This window comes from Cyclopterus lumpus, chromosome 8 (genome assembly GCF_009769545.1).
Source record: "Cyclopterus lumpus isolate fCycLum1 chromosome 8, fCycLum1.pri, whole genome shotgun sequence".
Classification (NCBI taxonomy): Eukaryota; Metazoa; Chordata; class Actinopteri; order Perciformes; family Cyclopteridae; genus Cyclopterus; species Cyclopterus lumpus.
Window position 1 is genome coordinate 13993333 of NC_046973.1, and position 19025 is coordinate 14012357.

At 47.2% G+C, this 19025-nt stretch overlaps 2 protein-coding genes across 3 annotated transcripts; one reads left to right on the plus strand and one right to left on the minus strand.

Moving 5' to 3' along the window:
- Positions 1 to 6663: 6663 nt before the first annotated feature.
- Positions 6664 to 11376, plus strand: zgc:65811 (uncharacterized protein LOC393524 homolog). Of its 2 annotated transcripts, none has more exons than XM_034539713.1 (9): positions 6664 to 6791; positions 7020 to 7116; positions 7191 to 7296; positions 7404 to 7501; positions 7947 to 8021; positions 8153 to 8254; positions 8530 to 8625; positions 8738 to 8821; positions 9562 to 11376. In XM_034539713.1, exons 2-9 carry the CDS (start codon positions 7051 to 7053, stop codon positions 9763 to 9765), a joined length of 831 nt encoding a protein of 276 aa, XP_034395604.1. In that variant the 5' UTR covers positions 6664 to 6791; positions 7020 to 7050; the 3' UTR covers positions 9766 to 11376. The 2 variants fall into 2 exon arrangements, with proteins under 2 accessions (XP_034395604.1, XP_034395605.1); XM_034539714.1 differs by having other exon boundaries at positions 10363 to 11376.
- LOC117735212 lies at positions 11358 to 17302 on the minus strand. Its single transcript, XM_034539712.1, has 11 exons — positions 17225 to 17302; positions 17021 to 17139; positions 15009 to 16575; positions 14672 to 14782; positions 14289 to 14449; positions 14056 to 14141; positions 13313 to 13443; positions 12527 to 12707; positions 11893 to 12028; positions 11666 to 11735; positions 11358 to 11462 (listed from the first exon to the last, which is right to left on the minus strand). Exons 1-11 carry the CDS (start codon positions 17274 to 17276, stop codon positions 11443 to 11445), a joined length of 2634 nt encoding a protein of 877 aa, XP_034395603.1. The 5' UTR covers positions 17277 to 17302; the 3' UTR covers positions 11358 to 11442.
- Between the last annotated feature and the right edge of the window lie 1723 nt (positions 17303 to 19025).

Here is a 19025-nt window from a genome sequence, read left to right on the forward strand (position 1 = left end):
GAACAAGTTTGTATATTAAGATGCCCATATGAACCTTGTTAGGGTTAAAGTGTGCCTGTTTTCATCCACCTCCACAAAAGCTGCTCCCTCTCCCATTGTCATCTCGTTAAAAAAAATGATGACTGGCCAAAAGCTGAACCTATTTTAGGTCACGGATTGGCTAAATTGTGTATCACTTATTTATATATTTAATCAGTAATAAAGTAATAAACTGCTTTTTAGACCAGTCTCTTCTGGGCCAAAACGATTCAGCCAGCAGCTGAGTGTTAGGGTTGTGTGGTGTGGAGGACCCAAACGCACGCTCACGCAGCAGACCTTAAGATTCAGGATCTTTATTTCCCTAATTGATCGGGAAGGAAAAAAACAGCAAAGAATAAAACAAACAAAACAATGATCAGAGTTGACCAGCTGATCAGGCGCGAGTCTTCCCTCGCTGGAGTCGGGAGGGCAACTCAACCGAGCTCAAGTCCTTGCTACCCACGGGATCGGTAGAGATCTGGTGAATCCCAACATGCAGTAGGAACCAGACTGGTGACCGGAATGATCTGACAACCCGTCAGGGAATGCCATGGTCCTTAATACAGCTGGCGGCACTTAGGGCAACGAGCCCCAGCTGAGCCAAAGGAGAGGGGCGTGGTAGTGGGCGGAAACCGGAGGTGGAGACTGTAGACTGAAAAAGCAAAACATTAAGCACACAACAACAAACCGGACAGGAGGGGAACAAAGAGGGGAGCCAACACTAACAACAGACAGGGATCCTAACAGTACCCCCCCTTAACGGGAGCCTCTTGGCGAACCACCGGGTCTAATGGGGTTCCGCCGGTTGAAATCTGAAATGAGCGACGGATCACAGATCCGGGAACGGGGCACCCAGCACCGCTCCTCCGGTCCATAACCCACCCAGTCCACCAGGTACTGAAACCCCCTACCTCGACGGCGGACATCCAATAGGCGGTTGACCGTGTAGACGGGGCCCCCCTCGAAGAGACGGGGGGGTGGAGGGGGTTCTGGCGGAGGGTTTAGGGGGCTGGAGACAACGGGTTTGAGGAGTGAGACATGAAATACTGGGTGAATCCTCATGGAACGAGGCAACTGTAGTTTAACCGAGACGGGGTTGATGATGGAGATGATGGGAAAAGGGCCGATATATCTGGGGGAGAGCTTCCTACACTCTGTGCGGAGGGGGATGTCCCTGGACGAAAGCCAAACCGACTGTCCAACACGGTAGGCCGGTGCTGGAACACGACGTCGATCCGCCACTCTCTTGTTCTGCTCAGCTGTGCGAAGCAGAGCAGCCCGAGTCTCCCTCCACACGCGCCTACAACGACGAGCACTGCTCTGGACTGAAGGGACAGCTACCTCGACCTCCTGGCTAGGGAACAGGGGAGGCTGATAGCCCATGGAGGCCTCAAATGGGGATAGCTCGGTAGCGGTAGAAGTGTGGGAATTGTGGGCATACTCGACCCACGGGAGGTGACGATTCCATGAGGAGGGATTGGTGGCGGTCACACACCTGAGGATGGCCTCAAGCTCCTGGTTCATCCTCTCGGTCTGGCCGTTAGTCTGTGGGTGGAACCCCGAGGAGAGGCTGGCCGTGGCGCCGAGGGTGTGACAGAATGCCTTCCACAACTGGGAAGAGAACTGCGGCCCACGGTCCGAAACTATGTCCGCAGGGATCCCATGAAGCCTAACCACATGTAGAACCAGCAAGTCGGCGGTCTCACGGGCTGATGGAAGCTTGAGCAGGGGAATGAAATGGGCGGCCTTCGAAAACCGGTCCACCACCGTCAGAATGACGGTGTTGCTGTCTGATGGGGGGAGACCAGTGACAAAGTCCACTGCAATATGAGACTACGGGCGTTGAGGCACAGGGAGTGGTCGTAGTAACCCCACGGGGGGTCGGTGTGAAGCCTTGTTGCGGGCGCACGTAGAGCAGGCCAGCACAAATGAGCGAGTATCCGCCTCGAGAGACGACCACCAAAAGGAGCGGCGGAGCCAGCTTATTGTCCGGCGGATGCCGGGGTGGCCAGAGAGACGGGACTCGTGGGCCCACCGCAGGACTCGGGAACGGACAGCCAAAGGGACAAACAGGCGATTCGGGGGGCCCCCTCCGGGGTCAGGTTGGGTCTGCTGGGCCTCACGTACCACTCTCTCGATCTCCCAGGAAACAGCACCAAGCATGCACGAGGCAGGTAAGATGTGTCGGGAGGAGAATCTCCCTCCACCGGGGCAAACTGACGGGAAAGTGCGTCCGGCTTGGTGTTCTTGTGCCCTGGCCGAAAGGTGATGGTGAAGTTAAAACGTGTGAAGAACAAAGCCCAGCGGGCCTGGCGGGAATTGAGGCGTCTAGCCGTGTGGATATACTCCAGATTCCGGTGGTCGGTCCAGACGACAAAGGGGATCACTGATCCCTCCAGCCAGTGCCTCCACTCCTCCATGGCCAGCTTGACGGCCAACAGCTCACGGTTGCCAACGTCATAGTTTCTCTCCGCCGGAGAAAGTCTACGAGAGAAAAAAGCACAGGGATGAAGCTTGGAGTCGGCAGCTGACCGCTGGGAGAGTACAGCTCCGACGCCGGTGTCAGAGGCGTCCACCTCAACAACAAACTGGTGAGTCTCGTCCGGGTGAACCAGGATTGGAGCCGAGACGAACCTCTCCTTGAGGGACTGAAAAGCCTTGTCAGCCTCAGGGGACCATGAAAAACGTACCTTGGAGGAGGTGAGCCGTGTCAGTGGTTCTGCCGCTCGGCTGTACTCCCGAATGAACCGGCGGTAAAAGTTAGCGAACCCCAGAAACTGCTGGAGCTTCTTTCTTGAGGCGGGTACCGGCCACTCAGTCACTGCCTTCACCTTCTCGGGGTCCTTTCTCACCTGACCCTCCTCAATGAAGACGCCCAGGAACTGCACAGAGGTGACGTTGAACTCGCACTTCTCCGCCTTGATGAAGAGCTGATTCTCCAACAACCGTTGCAGGACCTGGCGGACATGGTTAGTGTGCTCCTGAGGACTTGGGGAGAAGATGAGAATGTCATCAATATACACAAACACGAAACGGTTTAGGAAGTCGCGGAGGACGTCATTCACAAGGGCCTGAAAAACGGCAGGGGCATTGGTCAAACCAAACGGCATCACCAGATATTCAAAATGTCCCAGGGGTGTGTTAAAGGCCGTCTTCCATTCGTCCCCCTCACGAATTCGGACCAGGTGATAAGCGTTACGGAGGTCCAGCTTCGTGAAAATCTTGGCTCCAGCTAAGGACTCAAAAACAGAGGAGATAAGTGGTAAGGGGTACTTATTCTTGATGGTAATCTGATTCAAACCTCTGTAATCAATGCAGGGACGAAGACTCTTATCCTTCTTGGAGACGAAGAAGAAACCCGCTCCCACAGGTGAAGAAGAGGGCCGTATGATTCCTGCGGCGACTGAATCGGTTATATACTTCTCCATGGACTCACGCTCAGGCCGGGAGAGATTATATAACCGGCTCGTGGGAAGTGACGCGCCCGGAAGCAGGTCAATGGCACAATCGTAGGGACGATGAGGAGGAAGTGAAAGGGCCCGCTCCTTACTGAATGCCTCTGCCAAGTCCCTATATTCCCGAGGCACTGCGGCGAGGCTAGGACAAGCGTCATGTCTGCTTACAAGACTAGGCTGCCGGGGCACAGCAGATCTGAGGCAGTGGGAGTGACAGGCGGGACTCCAACCGGTGATCCGACCCCCAGCCCAATCGATCTGAGGATTATGGTCCTTGAGCCAGGGGAGTCCCAGAACCAGGGGTGTTTGCGGGGAAGGGAACTCGAAAAACCGGGTCTTTTGACTGGTTACCAGACACGAGCAGGGAAATAGGCTGAGTCCAGTGAGTTATCTCTGCCAGTAGGCTGCCATCCAGTGCGTACACCGGCTGAGAGCACTCTAACGCCTCCACCGGAATCCCATGACTCCTGATGAACTCAGTGTCCAAAAAGCTCTCCTCAGCCCCTGAATCGATGAGCGCCGATAGGTGCACTGGCCCAGATGGCAAGCCCAGGGTGACAGGAAATAGCGATCGAGATCTGGAATGGGGAATTGACCTTGAACCGCCCACTAGCTTCCCCACTCTTACCAGCGAGCTCTCTCTTTTGGCCGAACAGAGCAAACGGCCATGCGGTGTCCCGACTCACCACAGTACAAACAGCTTCCAGCGCGGAGGCGTCTCTCTCTCTCCTCCCGAGAGAGATGAATCCGGCCGAGTTGCATCGGTTCCTCCGGCTCCAAAGGGGGAGGTGCCGAGGGAGGAGAGCGGGGGCGCGCAAGACTGGAACGTCGGAACAGGCTCGGAGGCTGAGAGCTGGAAGTGGAAGCAAACTGACGGACAGGATAGGAAGGCCTGTAGCTCCTCTCCCGACGACGTTCCCGAATGCGGTTATCGATATTGATGGAGAGCGTGATGAGCTCATCCAAAGACCCCGGCTCCTCCCTGACGGCCAACTCGTCCTTCAGAGAATCCGAAAGACTGCTGCGATAAATTCCCCTTAGTGCCTCCTTGTCCCAACCAGACTCCGTGGCCAGAATCTGGAAATCCACAGAGTACTCCGCTGCGCTAGTTGAGCCCTGACGAAGACTGAGCAGGCGCTGAACAACGTCCCGGGTGTACACCGGGTGGTCGAATACTCTCTTGAATTCCTCCACGAAGCGCGTGTAGGAAACCTGGGCAGGAGAGCGTCTGACGAGCCAAGCTTCAGCCCAGACGAGTGCCCTGCTGCGCAGCAACCCCACCATATAAGCCACCCTAGCATTGTCCGAGGCGAATGTGCGGGGCTGTTGGTCAAAAACAAAATTACACTGGAGCATAAATCCTCTGCACTCCCCGGACGCTCCGCCATAGGGCACAGGAGAAGGAACAAAAGACTCATGGTTGCCAGCCGAGTCCTGCAGAACCGGCTGCGGCGGAGAGGAACGGGGCTGGTGGTCGGGCTGGGGAAAACGGTGCAGCGCGACATCCCGTAACAGACCTCCTATCTCCGCCATCTGGGACCCGATGGAACGCTGGGAGTCGAGGAGGTTCTGCAGCATCAGGTGGTGTTGTCCGAGGAGATTGCCTTGCGACGATATCGCCCTCTGCAGATTCTCCTCCGCAAGCGATGCTGCTGCGGCTGCTGGGTCCGTCATGTTGGTCAGATCATTCTGTTAGGGTTGTGTGGTGTGGAGGACCCAAACGCACGCTCACGCAGCAGACCTTAAGATTCAGGATCTTTATTTCCCTAATTGATCGGGAAGGAAAAAACAGCAAAGAATAAAACAAACAAAACAATGATCAGAGTTGACCAGCTGATCAGGCGCGAGTCTTCCCTCGCTGGAGTCGGGAGGGCAACTCAACCGAGCTCAAGTCCTTGCTACCCACGGGATCGGTAGAGATCTGGTGAATCCCAACATGCAGTAGGAACCAGACTGGTGACCGGAATGATCTGACAACCCGTCAGGGAATGCCATGGTCCTTAATACAGCTGGCGGCACTTAGGGCAACGAGCCCCAGCTGAGCCAAAGGAGAGGGGCGTGGTAGTGGGCGGAAACCGGAGGTGGAGACTGTAGACTGAAAAAGCAAAACATTAAGCACACAACAACAAACCGGACAGGAGGGGAACAAAGAGGGGAGCCAACACTAACAACAGACAGGGATCCTAACACTGAGAAATGCAGACAGGCGGAGTGGACGTGCAGGAAAAAGCATATATTTTGCGCAGATATCCTATTTTACAAATATTACTGGGTATACTCCATATTTCCAAAACACAAAAATGACAATTTGCATAATTTATCAATTTAATTATTATTATTATTATTTTTTTGTGGCTCAATGTGGGTGGGGTCAGGCCCCGTGGCCCTCGATTGGCCAGCCACCACTGGGTATGTGTTCTGCATGTATGTAAAGTTTGTCTGTGTACTGCCATCAGCACACTGCAAATAGACAATGAACATACGAGTATTTGTATCTCTGTACGGAAGAAACATGTGTGTCTATCTGTATACTATTCACACTATGCACACAAGGTAGGATAGATAAACTAGAGGTAATGTTAGTGAGATGACAGTAGTTGACACATGTTAAACATAATTATATGATGTGCATTATTACTAAGTGGGCTGACAAGGAGAAAACATGAATCAACAAAGCCAGGTGTATGATTTTTGCATGCAGGTATAGCCTAACGCTACTATTTGTTCACTTTAAACTGCAAGGGTGCAACGCATCCTGTTGAATTGTGTACCCAAGAGAGGGGCAGGGAGAGATAGCACAACCCATTTCCTGTGCTTTCTGTTTCCTTTCTTTGTTCTCAGCTGGGGTTTAAGTTTCACTTTTACAAGAATAAAAAAATGTCCAGTCCTTTTTTTTATAGGTTCTCTCCACGCGATAAACAACTGGATTGAGCTACAACGGGCTGGTCTGTTTGACTTAATGATGGTCAATAAATGATTGTGACCAGTTTAAAAAAAAATCAAACATGGACCGTTCACACCGTTGGCCCGTATAACAGAGAAAACTCACTTTGACGTCCCGTAGCTCTCGTTTCCTTAAGTTTCATTTTGCCTCTCGCGCACTCCTGGGCCCGCCTCCTTCTGGACGCCACCGCCCGCTGATTGGTGCTACCCCGGGGCGGTCACGCCTCGCAGCCAATGAAATGACCGAGCGAAGTCAAAGGGGGCGGTGCGTGACTGCACAAGTAGCACGCACTGGGGAGGCTACAGGCTTGTAGGTAATACTCGTCCGCCTAACTGCGAGAGAAAAGGGACCGCGAGCGCCTTCAACAAATCAAGGTATGTGTTTGCGGTTCACGTGGCGTACAGCACGAGCTTAACTTAATGACCTACGTAAAGTGGAGCAGCGCTGTTACGACGTTTGAGTCACACGACGTATACATGTTAAACATAACTCCGAAAGAGGTTGCAGTGTGTTTTGTGCGCGCGTGCGCGTATATTTAACGTGCAGCGTGCTCCGGAGCAGAAGTGACGGGGTAACCTAAATCGTTTATTACACCTCCACAGACTTCACGAGGACAACCCGCCGCTCCTCATCATGGCTCTGGATGGATGTGGCCTCGTCTGCAAATACACCCTCTTCATTTTCAACCTCCTCTTTGCGGTACGTCTGTACAAAATAAATACAATAAAAGGTTTGAAGAGTTTTTTTAATTTGTGATTTCTGTGGTTTGGCAGTTGGTGGGGTTTGCCTTTTTGGGCATCGGCCTGTGGCTGAGGTTCAGCCAAGGGACCAGGGGCATCTTCGAAATAGAAGCCCTTAACTCAAGTGCATTTGTGATGGGTCAGTACCGTGTATCATTTCTCCCAAATAACTGCACAAGGATATTTTGCCTCTGATAAGGTGTTCAATCCCACATCTGTGTTTCTCTCCTCTTGTGTTCCTCTCAGCGGTGACCGTACTGATCACTCTCGGCACAGTGATGCTGATCGTGGTGGTGTTCGGGGACTACGGTGCCTGCAATGAGAAAAGATGTGCTCTGCAAGTGGTGAGGCATCTTCACGCACACACCAACTTCTTGTTGTGTGATCACAAGAGCCCGCCGAACACAATGTACGCACCGGAACTAGTGCAAAACATATATATATATATATATATATATATATATATATATATATATATATATATATATATATATATATATATATATATATATATATATATATATATATATATATATATGTATATATATGTGTGTGTGTGTATGGGTAGACAGTCTTAGTTCACCTTTTTTTTTTTTTTTTTTTTCTTCCTTGATAAAAACGAAAAGTGTGTGAATATATATATATATATAAAATGTTGTTGAGCGTTCTTCCCACTGGTTAAAACAAAGACACGCATGTCCTTGTTTTGATGCTCATGCATAGGAGTGAGTTATGATATTTGTTTCATATTGGCTTATTCACATGAGGTTCTTTTTCCTTCTCCTTAAGTTCTCCGCCCTTCTGTCCATTCTGGCGATTGCTGACATCACTGTCGGAGTGATTGGTTTTTCCAATAAGGCTGCGGTAAGAGGGGAAGGGGAAAGACCGGGAGGAACACAAATGAGCATGAAAAATAGTTTCACTAACAGTCAAAAATAAATCACTAATATTATACTATATTTACTGTTGTGATGTTTTTAATTTGTATCGCTAAGGTTGGAAAGCACATTGTGGAGTTCTACTCCAGCATGTATGGTCTGTATGTGACTGGCGGAGACCCGGTCATTGGTGTCACACTCGTGTTCATCCACAGTGTGGTAAGAACAAACTCTTTCCTTCCTAAATGCTATTTTGTTATTCATTAACAGCCTCATTTATTGGATACATGGTTTATTACAAAATGCTTTTATTAATTTTGACGTTTTCTCATGTTGCTGGTTTATTATCTCGCCTGGCTTGTGAGCTGCCATTATTACTTAGCATCACATTTTAAGTGTTAGCTAGCGCCTGTAAATTGATGTCAAAATGAAATGTAAAAAAAGATTATTCATTTAGAGTTCTCTTGACCTCCTTTCATCTCCCTCCTGTGTAGCTTCATTGCTGTGGAGTGACCGGGTTCAAGGTGTTGGAGTTGGCTAATGACACCTGTCCTGCAGCAAAAGCTGTCTGGGAGAATATCAAGATGCCTGTGAGTTAGTGGCAAGAAAGCCGTTGTGATGAACATGTTTTGCATTCTCGTTGCCGCTACTGGGAACTGTGGGGCACTAACCGTTTCTTCCCCCGTCGTGTTCCCGCTACAGGGTTGTCCTGCGATCATCCTCAGCGTCTTTGACAGTAAAGCACAGCTGATGTTGGGCATCTTCATTGGAACTGGAGTTCTTCTGGTAAGCCAATATGTTGGTTGCGTGCTGCACATTTCAACGTTCCGATGCCGTAAAGGAAGTCACCGTTTTGGCGGAAATAGGCCGGTGAATGAAAAGTGTTTTACAAGATTTACCAAACATAATTGTTTGTGTACATGCAACTTGATACAGCTCATTATGAAGTGCAACACAATGCCAATGAGGGCAGAGGTGCATTGTAGAGAGCCACCAAAATATAGAGCGACTATGGCTGTGGTGAGCAGGGTCGTCCTTCAATTAGAGGATCGGCGGTTCGATCCCCAGCTCCGCCAGTCCATGTCGCTGTGTCCTTGGGCAAGACGCAAAATTGCTCCAGTAGCTGTGGCTACGGTGTGTGAATGTTAGTTACTGCTGATGCACAGGTGGAACCTTAGCTCCGCCCATCAGTGTGTGAATGATGTCATTTAGTGTTTAAAGCCCTTTGAGTGTTCGGAAGACTAGAAAGTACAGGACCATTTACCAAAATTCGATGGCCAAACACAAGCCAGATCCTTTGCTTCAATTGGCTCATAGATTGAGGTAACAGCTGAGGCCACCCGTTATCCTCAAAGAACATTACATTTCTTGCATCCTTGTTCATAAAGTATATGATCATGTTCTAATCACGCTAAACCCCCTTTGTCTCTCAACTAACACTCCTCCCCGTCTGCTTCAAAAAAAAAAATTATACTTTTTTTTTTTACCCTTCACTCTTGCATTCTCTCCATCCTTGGTGTTCAAAGTGCATAGCTCTGATTTGCAGCATAACCCTCAGCAAAAAGATCTGTCTGTCCAACTCTCCTCAGTACATTGTCCTGACTCAGGCCACTTCTGTCATGTCTCAGCATGGATTAGTCTCCACCTCCTACCCCGACCCCTACCCTTACCCCGACCCAGTCGTCTTCACCCCTCTCTCTGTGGCCAACATCCCTTTGGCTCAGTCATAGTGTGCTTATGCTCTAGTTTCCCTCTGTCTTGATTTCACAACGCTCTTTGCATAGAGAATACGCATCTGTTTTTAATCCATTCTTTTCATGTTCAGTGCCTCTCTGCATGGTGTCTCCAGTTGTCTTTCAAAGGAAAAAAAAAATCCACCTTTTTAAAATGACGACATTTAATTCACAGGTTATTGGCTAAATGCTGATACAGCTACAGTGGGCTGCGACAGCTTCAAATTCCAAGAGCAATTGTTTATTAAGCATACTTTTACACGCATTACAATTATGTATCACTAGGCTACATAAAACATTTAATTCCTCCACTGAAGTATGTTAGCTGGACGTTTTGTTTTTCTGTCGTCCCACCAGTGAAGGCTGTGTATACAGGTAAACGATACATAACCAGGGTTGGATTTTTCCTTTAAGCCGCTACTTATTTGAGCATTTTGCCTTTTCTTTTAAATTCCTCACGCAAGTGGTTGCATCCAAATTGAGAGCATGGGCTGGTGGCTCCCTCGCACTAACCCATTCTGTGAGGGTTTTAATCCTGAAGCAGGTTGGTCCCTTCCCCACCCTTCACTTCCCCCTCCTGTGTCTGCATCACAGATCACTGCCCTGGTCTGCACCATTATCCTGCTGAAGCAGACCAAGAGAGACCAGCAAGCGGTCACTACGTACTATTCCACGGTGTACTAACGGGAGGATTCCCGTTTCAACCGCTTGACGACCACTGGAATTTAGACTCAACCAGCAAATAAGTGTTAACAGATTTGTCTCTGTATATGAACTACTGTTCATACTAGCTTTGCTGACTTCAATTTGATATCCTAAATCAGTGCTTGCATTTTTTTTCATAGCAGTTGCCAACCATCAATATACATTTTCTTTAAATAACCATGCTTAGTAAAATGGATGTTAGAATGAGCCTTTATTCATCCAGCTAGAAACAGCTCGACAACAAGTGCATTCTAGCCTGAGAATCTGCTAAATAATGATGCGTCCCTTTTATACAAGAAACTTCCATGTCTTACATTAGTGTGATTATTTTAATGAGCAGTGTGTTGTCCCCAACGATGGCTGATTGTGCTTTTGTCTGTTACAAGTGAAATAATTAAATTCTGAGCCAATGGCACATGTTAGAATTCATGTGTCTGAATACAAAAGGGATTTTTTTTTTTACGCCATTGAAAACGTGTTCCATGTCGTTATGAGTTTCCCTTAATCTTCACTTTAATTTTTTAATGCTATAGGTGTAATGTCACATTGGTACCACTAATTTATACGCTGCCTTAAGTTTTGCAAAAATTGCATTCCGCTTTATTTCTTCCAGTTAGGGTGTTGCACCGAGGGCCAAAGGTCAAATAAAGTCACAGGCATTCATTGAGACATATTCTGCAGGCTTCCCCAGTCATCAGGTACGGTTTGAGGCTGTTAAACTGAATGTATAAACGAGTGAATTTGAGTTTATTCCCTCACGTTTCTGCCAAACGCCTTTTGGACCAAATAGAAGTACATTAAGGGAAGAATTGTTTTTATTTCTCCTGCTGTAGTACTATTGCATTGCACTTTTTTTACATTTTGTTTTTAAATAAATATGCCATCGAGGGCTTTTCCCATCCACTAAGACTTGTGTATCTGTTATTTCCAAACCAGAGTGCAGTTGTGTAAAAGTATTTATTTCATTGCTCATACACCACCGTTTGGACCTGTGAGGGCAAGAAGTTAACTTTAAGTCCTCAAGATTTATAAAGCTCATTGGAATAATGCAAAGTGAAGTGTAACTACTACATGTAGCCACAATACATTTCATACATTCAATCACATTTATTGTTAGAGGGACGATATAGAATGAATGTATAAGAACCCTGTTGACTATTGGACCACTCTGTTGCCACCGAGTTAAGCTTACCGTTGATGCAGCCCACAGTGCAGTGCCCTCCTGCAGCAGAGCACACTTCTGTCAAGCACAAGAAGTAGATCTGGGGGGGAAGGGGAGAAAAAATGTTTTATTAGCCCAATTACAGTAATCCTAGTCTACATGTAGATCATGGATGGGGTATATTTGGGGTAGCCTGAATAAAAGTCACTTCGAAGACACCGAGATGTTTAATTGTAAGCGCATGTTAAGAGAGGTACCTCTGGGTCCCCCAGGTGAGAGTATCCTCCTTCAGGACTTTCTGAGTCTAGAGACCGGAAGCCAGAGAAACTGAACCTCCGGAGGTGGTGAGGGTTAGAGCGCGGAGACGGAAGCAGCTGTGAGTCACCACCACACCTGAACAACAGTGAGAGCACATCAACAACTCAAAATCACCCAACAATGCAATAGCACTGGCTCTTGAGATATTTAAATCAAAATGGTGATTATCTGCCAGATTAGATCTATATTAGATTTCTCCAGAACATCAATGTCCCCCAGTAGGTTTTGAGATATTTTGACACTGACTGAGTGAAAAGGGCGTTCCCAAATTCTATAAGAATCATCTCATGAATACTAATGTTCATGGAAACATGGCCAATATCAAAAATCTGGTTTACGCCCCTTAGTCAGATCAGGCCATTATTACTGTGTTTTCTGATACTGGGATTAAACCTTTTATTAGAGGTGCAACACTGCATCCCATAATTTGCAGATGGCTCCTCAGACTTACCGGTAATTAGAATTCAATGAAAATACAAACTATATTGGTATCTGAAGGAGAATGGATTATAATATACTGACATGGCCCATTGACTCCTGCAATGCAAAACAATTAATTTCTGCAGAACGTACCCATCATAAACCGGCATCCAACTGGCATATGGAGCTTGAGTGAAAGCCAGGCATGAGTGGACCAGCAGCACCAGGCCGGGCTCGGGGGGGTCCAGGAGGTTCACCTCCATATAAACGGATCTGCCTCGCATGAGGCTGAGAGGCAGGTGAGCCTCGGGGTGGAAGCTGGTGAAGGTCTCGTCTACGAGGAAGAGAATATTGGAACGTATTATAACGTTGTACAGTGTCATTTCAAAGAGAATACAGTTGTGGCTGGTTCTTCGGTATGCGGTCTCGATGATGTTGAACTACAAAAGCTTATTAACTTCAAACCTGACAACTATCCGCTATCTGGTCTCTGGGTCCAGGTGGCCGATTACCCGAATCCCAACGGGACAGGGCAACAAAGTTCAACTGTCGAGCCAAGCCCAATTCAAGACTGATGGATCTATTGTCAGCCGTATGTTAGAGCCCTTTGTAAGTTCAATGTCCCGATGCCCTCTTATCTTCGTAATCCGTACAGTACAACCGACGTGACCCCTCCATTCCCTTGTACCCTCCCTGCTCGGCATCCTGTTTTCCTCGTCCACATACTGCCGACAGAGTGAGGTCTGGTCTGCTGTGGCCTTGCACGTGTCGTGATCACGACACTGAAGTCAATGAAAGGGCACGTTCACCTCCTACGACTCGGTATACATTTGATAATGGTACAACTTCAAAATCCAGTTATGCGATATGAATATATTGCAACATAGCTTTAATACATATAAAACATATTTTCCTACCACAATACAGATAGACAATCACCTGTGGCAATTCTGAGTAGCAGAGTGCCCATGGATGGTGTAGAGGGAACGGGAGGTGGAGGAGGTGGATCCATCACGTGGAGCTTCACTTCACTTGGGAAACCCGGGAAGGAGATACATTCCACCATCAACCTACGGATCAACACAGTGGATGCAGCACGTCTCAATATCCCAAACCAAGCCGAGCATCTTTGATGTTTCTAAAATCCAAAACATGCACGGCTTTTAAAAATAAACGGTGTTCATGTTTTCGTGTCGTTGGCAAGATTGTGAAGCTGGGATTTTGGCATAATTGCATGCAGCCGTTAACTCCTGTAACATTTGACTATAAAAATAGAGGCAATATATTTTGCACGAGTGGGGTTTTCTGTGAGACTCAACTTCCCTCTATTTTGTGCTAGATTCTATGCCTATAATCATAAGAAATGACAGGACAATGAGCACGTGTTGGAAACGAGGCCTGAGCATCGACTCCCACTCCTGGCCAAGTGCCGTGTGAAAGCTTCAAAACTTCCTGGGATCAGAAGATTGAACAAAACTATTGAGAAATGTGCTTTTCTGACCGATTGCATTTATATGCATTAATGCAATCAGCTGACAAGTAGAGGATCTTGGCCAAGAAATTGATACTAGTCTGAGAACGGAATTACACAAAGCCAACAGCAGAAAAAAATAGACATGCTCAAACGATAGATTGAGGCAAAGGATAAAAAAAAAAAGTTCCCTTCCACAGTAATGCCATACCTGATGGGAGAGTTCTGTAGCTCAGCGCTGTGGTCTTGTTGAAGAGCGAGGACTTCCAACAGGTAAACCACAGTCTGACCAAACACCTGTTGGAAAAAGTATTTCCGAGTTAACTGGTCACAGTGGTCAGTCAAAGCACTCAGTTCAGCCACATTCAAGTTGAATAACTTTCACAAGGCATCATTTTTTGGGGGCTCTACCGTGAATATTTTATACATTGACGTGTTTCTTACATGTTTGCTCACTCCACAGCCGTCCAGCGGCACAGCGTAGAGGTCAGGGGTCAGCTTCTGCAGAGTGCAGGACACATTACTGCCCTCAGGGGGATGAGCCACCGAGGGCTCCACCACGGAGTCCGGCATCGCAAAGATTAAATGTTGTCCCATTGTACAGTCTGTTGGTGTACACACACACGTCATTCCTGAGCTGTGCCGTTTTGATCTAGAGTTAAGTACAAATATTTTCTCTAAACCATTTCATGTTTTTAATAGGGTAGTTTGGGCGTTGGCTTTTATTCTTAAAGGCTCACACAATCATCCAATTCTAGGATTTTCTTCATTTTCTATTAATTTGTGTCCGACGTGTTTCGACAGGATCTGCTTTGGGAGGGACTCACCCTTCACAGGGTACGAGCAGCAGCCCAGAGAGATGCTGCAGTCGAAATATGACGCACGGCCAAGGCCCTGGGGCGAGGCAGAGGGCGTGGAAAACACAGCTCCGAGTAGATCTGAGTGCAGAGAGCAAACAAAGAGAGAGCAAGTTATACTTGAATGGTGTTATTCAGCAGCAGGAGAGATGACAGATCCATGACTGTTTCCATTCAGGTGTCTAGTTTCAGCCAGATCTTTAGCCTAGCAGGGCTGAAGAATAATGTTCTGCCCCCTTGTGGTGATCTGAAATCAAGATACTGACACCAAAAAATAATAGCTGCAGGTTCCCCCCACTCCAATCACCTTTCATTTCATTATCCAGCCTCTCTTCTGCTTTTTCGCCACCAGGACGTCCAAAAGCATCATATGGATGTTGCGGTGTGTTATAATAGGAATAATAATAGTGGTAGTAAGGATGTAGGGGGTCATTGTGAACATCATGCGCTGGTTTTGTGGGTGGAGTAGTGGTTTGTTGATTGGTATAGGATGAATGCCGAGTTGGGGAGGAAGACGCTCGGGGGAGATGCTCCACAACTTCTTTGAAGGAAGTCGGAGAGACGCGATCGTGTAAACCCTCAGGTTCATAATACATCTGGTAGTAGAGATAATACGGGTTGTATGGGTAAGGAGGAAGATTATGGTTGGGTGATGGAGTGGGGACGGAGGGTTGTTCGGGAGGTGGCGCTGCAACAGCGCTGGGCCTAGGAGGGTAAGTGTGGGGGAGGGGAGGTTGGACTGCTGGGGCCACAGGAGCATCCAGCTCAACATTTAGTTCTGAGAAAAGTGGAGGTTTGATCCCTTCTGGACTATTCTTTTGAAAGATCATTATTTTGTCTGCGTTTTGGGAATCAACAGTATTTAAGTTGTATCCGTCATGAACCTGTGATGAACAAGGAAGTGGATGAATGAAGGCGTTAGACTTTGAGTTTTGATGATTAGGCAAATTGGCTTTTGCAGCCGTGTCAGGATTGAGAGGCGCCAATCTTATGGCCTCGCCCTGTACAACATGTGGAAAGTAATGAGAGTAGTGGTTTGGATAGGGATCTGGAGGATGAGGTGTGTACAGTGCAGAGGCTTTGGGAGGACTAGTTGGAATGGTGTGGGGATGAGAAGCCTGTGGTATCTGAGCCTCAGACTGCTGCATGTTGTGGGGCAACACCAGATTCTCAGGGTTATTAGGATTAGTTAAAGACACTTCTCTGGGAACCTCGAGGCCTGGATAAGGGTCTTGAGGCGGGACACGGAGAGGGATTTTAGGGTGATGGTAGTAGTGATAGTATGGATTGAAGGCATGGTTGGGGGGCTGGAGAGGAGGTGGGGATTCAACTTGAATTAGTAAGCCTGTATTTGAGGAGACGGAACGGGCAGCACTATGCCGCTCGGAGACACCTAGCACAGGGCTGTCTGATAGATCTGGATACACCCGACCAGAATCCTGCGCTTCAACCGTAGAAGGCAGAGAACCGTGGACACCGAAATGTGTATAAGGCTCTGCGACTCGAATGGGGTAAGAGTTGTAGTTCTGATAGTCTGACTGGGAAGCAACAGGGAGGAAAGAATGAGGACTAACTGTAGGGTCAGGAGTTGAAGATGAGGGGGTAGGAGGGATATCTGCAGTGCGTTCATCAGGACTAGGATACCTGTGTTGATATGTAGGGTGGGGGTAATAAGGGGGGGCCAGGTAGAAAGGTGGAGCCCATGGAAATGGGTCCAGGGATTCTGGCATGTGCTCTGCTGGCCTTCTGGTGAGATGAGGAGGGCTGTTGAACACAGGCTGACGGGTCAGTGAGAGTTCTTCATGGGGAGAGACGGGACAGGCCAGTGTGAAAGTCTTCCCTCCCACCTGAAGAGAAAGTGTGTATTTTCCATCCTGAAAAAGATGAGATTTTCTGTGTGAGACTGTGTAGAAAACAACCACGATCAGGACTAGATCATTAATGTCTGACCACGCAAGGAAGTAAACATCCATATTTAGCAGTTGAGTTGAGGAATGGCGGTCCGACTTCTGACGAGGGCACCTTTGTACCCTACGACTAAATGCTTTGAATCTTAGTCCTAGATCCTTTGATCTTGTATTTATATTAAATTGCCATTTCATCAATGGCTGACAGATTCATTCAATGTATGGGATTTCATTTGTTTCTTTCAGAGGATCATTTTGTTTCTTAAAGATGTTAAACACATGTTTCTAAAGTTCACATAAAAACAAACGAGACTTGAATCTATCATGTGATGCCAGTCACATCATTTTGGCATCATCCTTCACTGACAAGTGATTAGTCATTATTATTGATTATTCCCTTCCTGAAATTCACCTTTACTGTGACGCCACATGTAATGAATGGAGCAGCAATTATAATTTCTGCATCTTGTCTTTCCAGCCTGTAGCCACACTGCTCGGCTAACTCCCCCAAAGGGGTCCATTCACCTCGGACTGTCGAGAAAAGGAAAAACAGTCATATTTATGTTAAAAGTCTGGAAAAACATACAAGAAAATCTGACGTAGCTTCGGTTTTTACCATTTACGCTCAGCTCCTCCATAGCATGGAGTCCCTGCACTTTGACGGTCATACCGTGCAGGGAGCAGCAGAGGGAGGGAGGGCCCGCAGCCTGAGGCTGGATCTGAGGGGCTGGGCAGGACATCTGGACCGGAGTCCCCCTCCACAGCAGAGGCAACGCATAACCGTCATCCTAAAACACACGTTTTAAGAACAGCATTCTTTTATACCTTTTTACTGCTGCTGCCATTTAACATCCTTGGGAAGATCTTAAATAAACATTAAAAACATGAGGTTTTTTAGCAAGTCCCCAACTATCTTGTTAAGATGACACAAGAGTGGGTCACTTCAGTTGTAATGGATAATTCATCTGAACCCTGTTACTAAAAAAAGATTGTGTTCGGTGCAAGGAAACAAGACACTCTGACAAATGATCAAGTGAGAGGCTTCAGTGGGATTAGAAATCCTCCATTTGAACATCAAAAACAAAGTGAACTTGTCCATTTGATGTGTTTTCCCACTACTTTATCAAAATGAACAGACACCATGGGCAAAAATCAGCTAGTTGGTTGATTCCAATGCACAGAGTCATGTTTTACACGACACTTAAAAATAAAATATATTACACAGATACCTCGTACCTCCTGTGTGACGTGGCAGGAATCATACCGAGCGATCAGACTGAGGTCTCTCCATGTGGTCTGAACAGAGTAGCCACAATGAGGTGGCAGTTGGGACAGGGGCACGGAGGACTCGTTCACTGAGACATAAAAAGACAGCAAAACAAAACCTTAATTTTACCCTTATGATTAAAAAAAAGTGTTTAAAGTCCACACCAGCTCCTACTATTTTGTGTGGTGCATCTTCCAAGTTCAAGCTTTGTACAACATCATGGAGGGGCTGTAGCCTCACCTCGGTCCAGCTGTAGTTGTACAGCTCGTCTCCTCCTGACAGTGAGGGTCATTGCGTCGTCTCCACAATGCACCACGGGCTGCAGCCTCTGCCAGCTCTCCTCTGAGCCACTGAGCCGCTGTCCCCTGATCCTCTCCAGGCCTCCCGGAGGTTTGACTGGTGAACAAAAACGGAACCACCTCAGAGCTCCAAACGGAGAATACACTTTTTTTTTTGTATAACATAAGGCTTCGCAGTGGTGGAATCGCAAACTGAAACTTTTATTTGAGATCAGAAAAACATACATCGAGATTATAATTCGTATTTAAATGAATGCATATGTACAAAAAAAAGAAAAGTGAATACAATCTTTGTAAAACAAATATTCAAAAATGCGTTGCTTTAAGTTCATATCCTGCTTTTAGGAAAGTTTGACATGAAAAAAAATCTATAAAATTAAATTACTTATTTAAACATTATATACACTCCCTCTCAGCGGTTAAATTGTATATGTTTTTAAAATTGAATGTATTGTACTGGTTTGTGCAACAACAGAACAAAGCGAATACATTTTATATAAAAAACCCAACGTAACTTCAATGGGAATAAACAGAATTATGAAAGTGTATGGAAGACTAATAGTTTACCTGACGCAGCAGAGTCGGCCTGGTAGCCAACATTAGGGGTTATTTCCAGTCGACCAGTAATATAAAACTTTCCGGGAATGAGATGCTCAATTCTCCCTTTGCCGCAGTCCTCATTTGGAGGGTCGCTTCGCTTTGGTTTGTTCCGGGTTTCGAAGCTTTTGTCACGTGACGTAGACGCCATTGTGGGGTTGGGAGTCGTTGCGGGGGTCTCGGTCTCCGTTCCGTCCCCGTTTTCCAAATTGTGAAAGGAGCTCGGGAGACTTCTCGAGTCGAGCTGCGGCCGC

What these genes read in the sequence shown, in the direction of transcription:
- zgc:65811 (XM_034539713.1), top strand. Translation starts at nt 7,051, where the DNA reads ATGGCTCTGGATGGATGTGGCCTCGTCTGCAAATACACCCTCTTCATT. An exon ending in TTTTCAACCTCCTCTTTGCG is followed by an intron (nt 7,117 to 7,190) that starts GTACGTCTGTAC and finishes GTGGTTTGGCAG; the next exon opens with TTGGTGGGGTTTGCCTTTTT. An exon ending in AAAGATGTGCTCTGCAAGTG is followed by an intron (nt 7,502 to 7,946) that starts GTGAGGCATCTT and finishes CTTCTCCTTAAG; the next exon opens with TTCTCCGCCCTTCTGTCCAT.
- LOC117735212 (XM_034539712.1), bottom strand. Translation starts at nt 17,276, where the DNA reads ATGACCGTCAAAGTGCAGGGACTCCATGCTATGGAGGAGCTGAGCGTA. An exon ending in GCTGGATAATGAAATGAAAG is followed by an intron (nt 14,783 to 15,008) that starts GTGATTGGAGTG and finishes CTCTGCACTCAG; the next exon opens with ATCTACTCGGAGCTGTGTTT. An exon ending in CTACAGAACTCTCCCATCAG is followed by an intron (nt 13,444 to 14,055) that starts GTATGGCATTAC and finishes GTTGATCCGTAG; the next exon opens with GTTGATGGTGGAATGTATCT.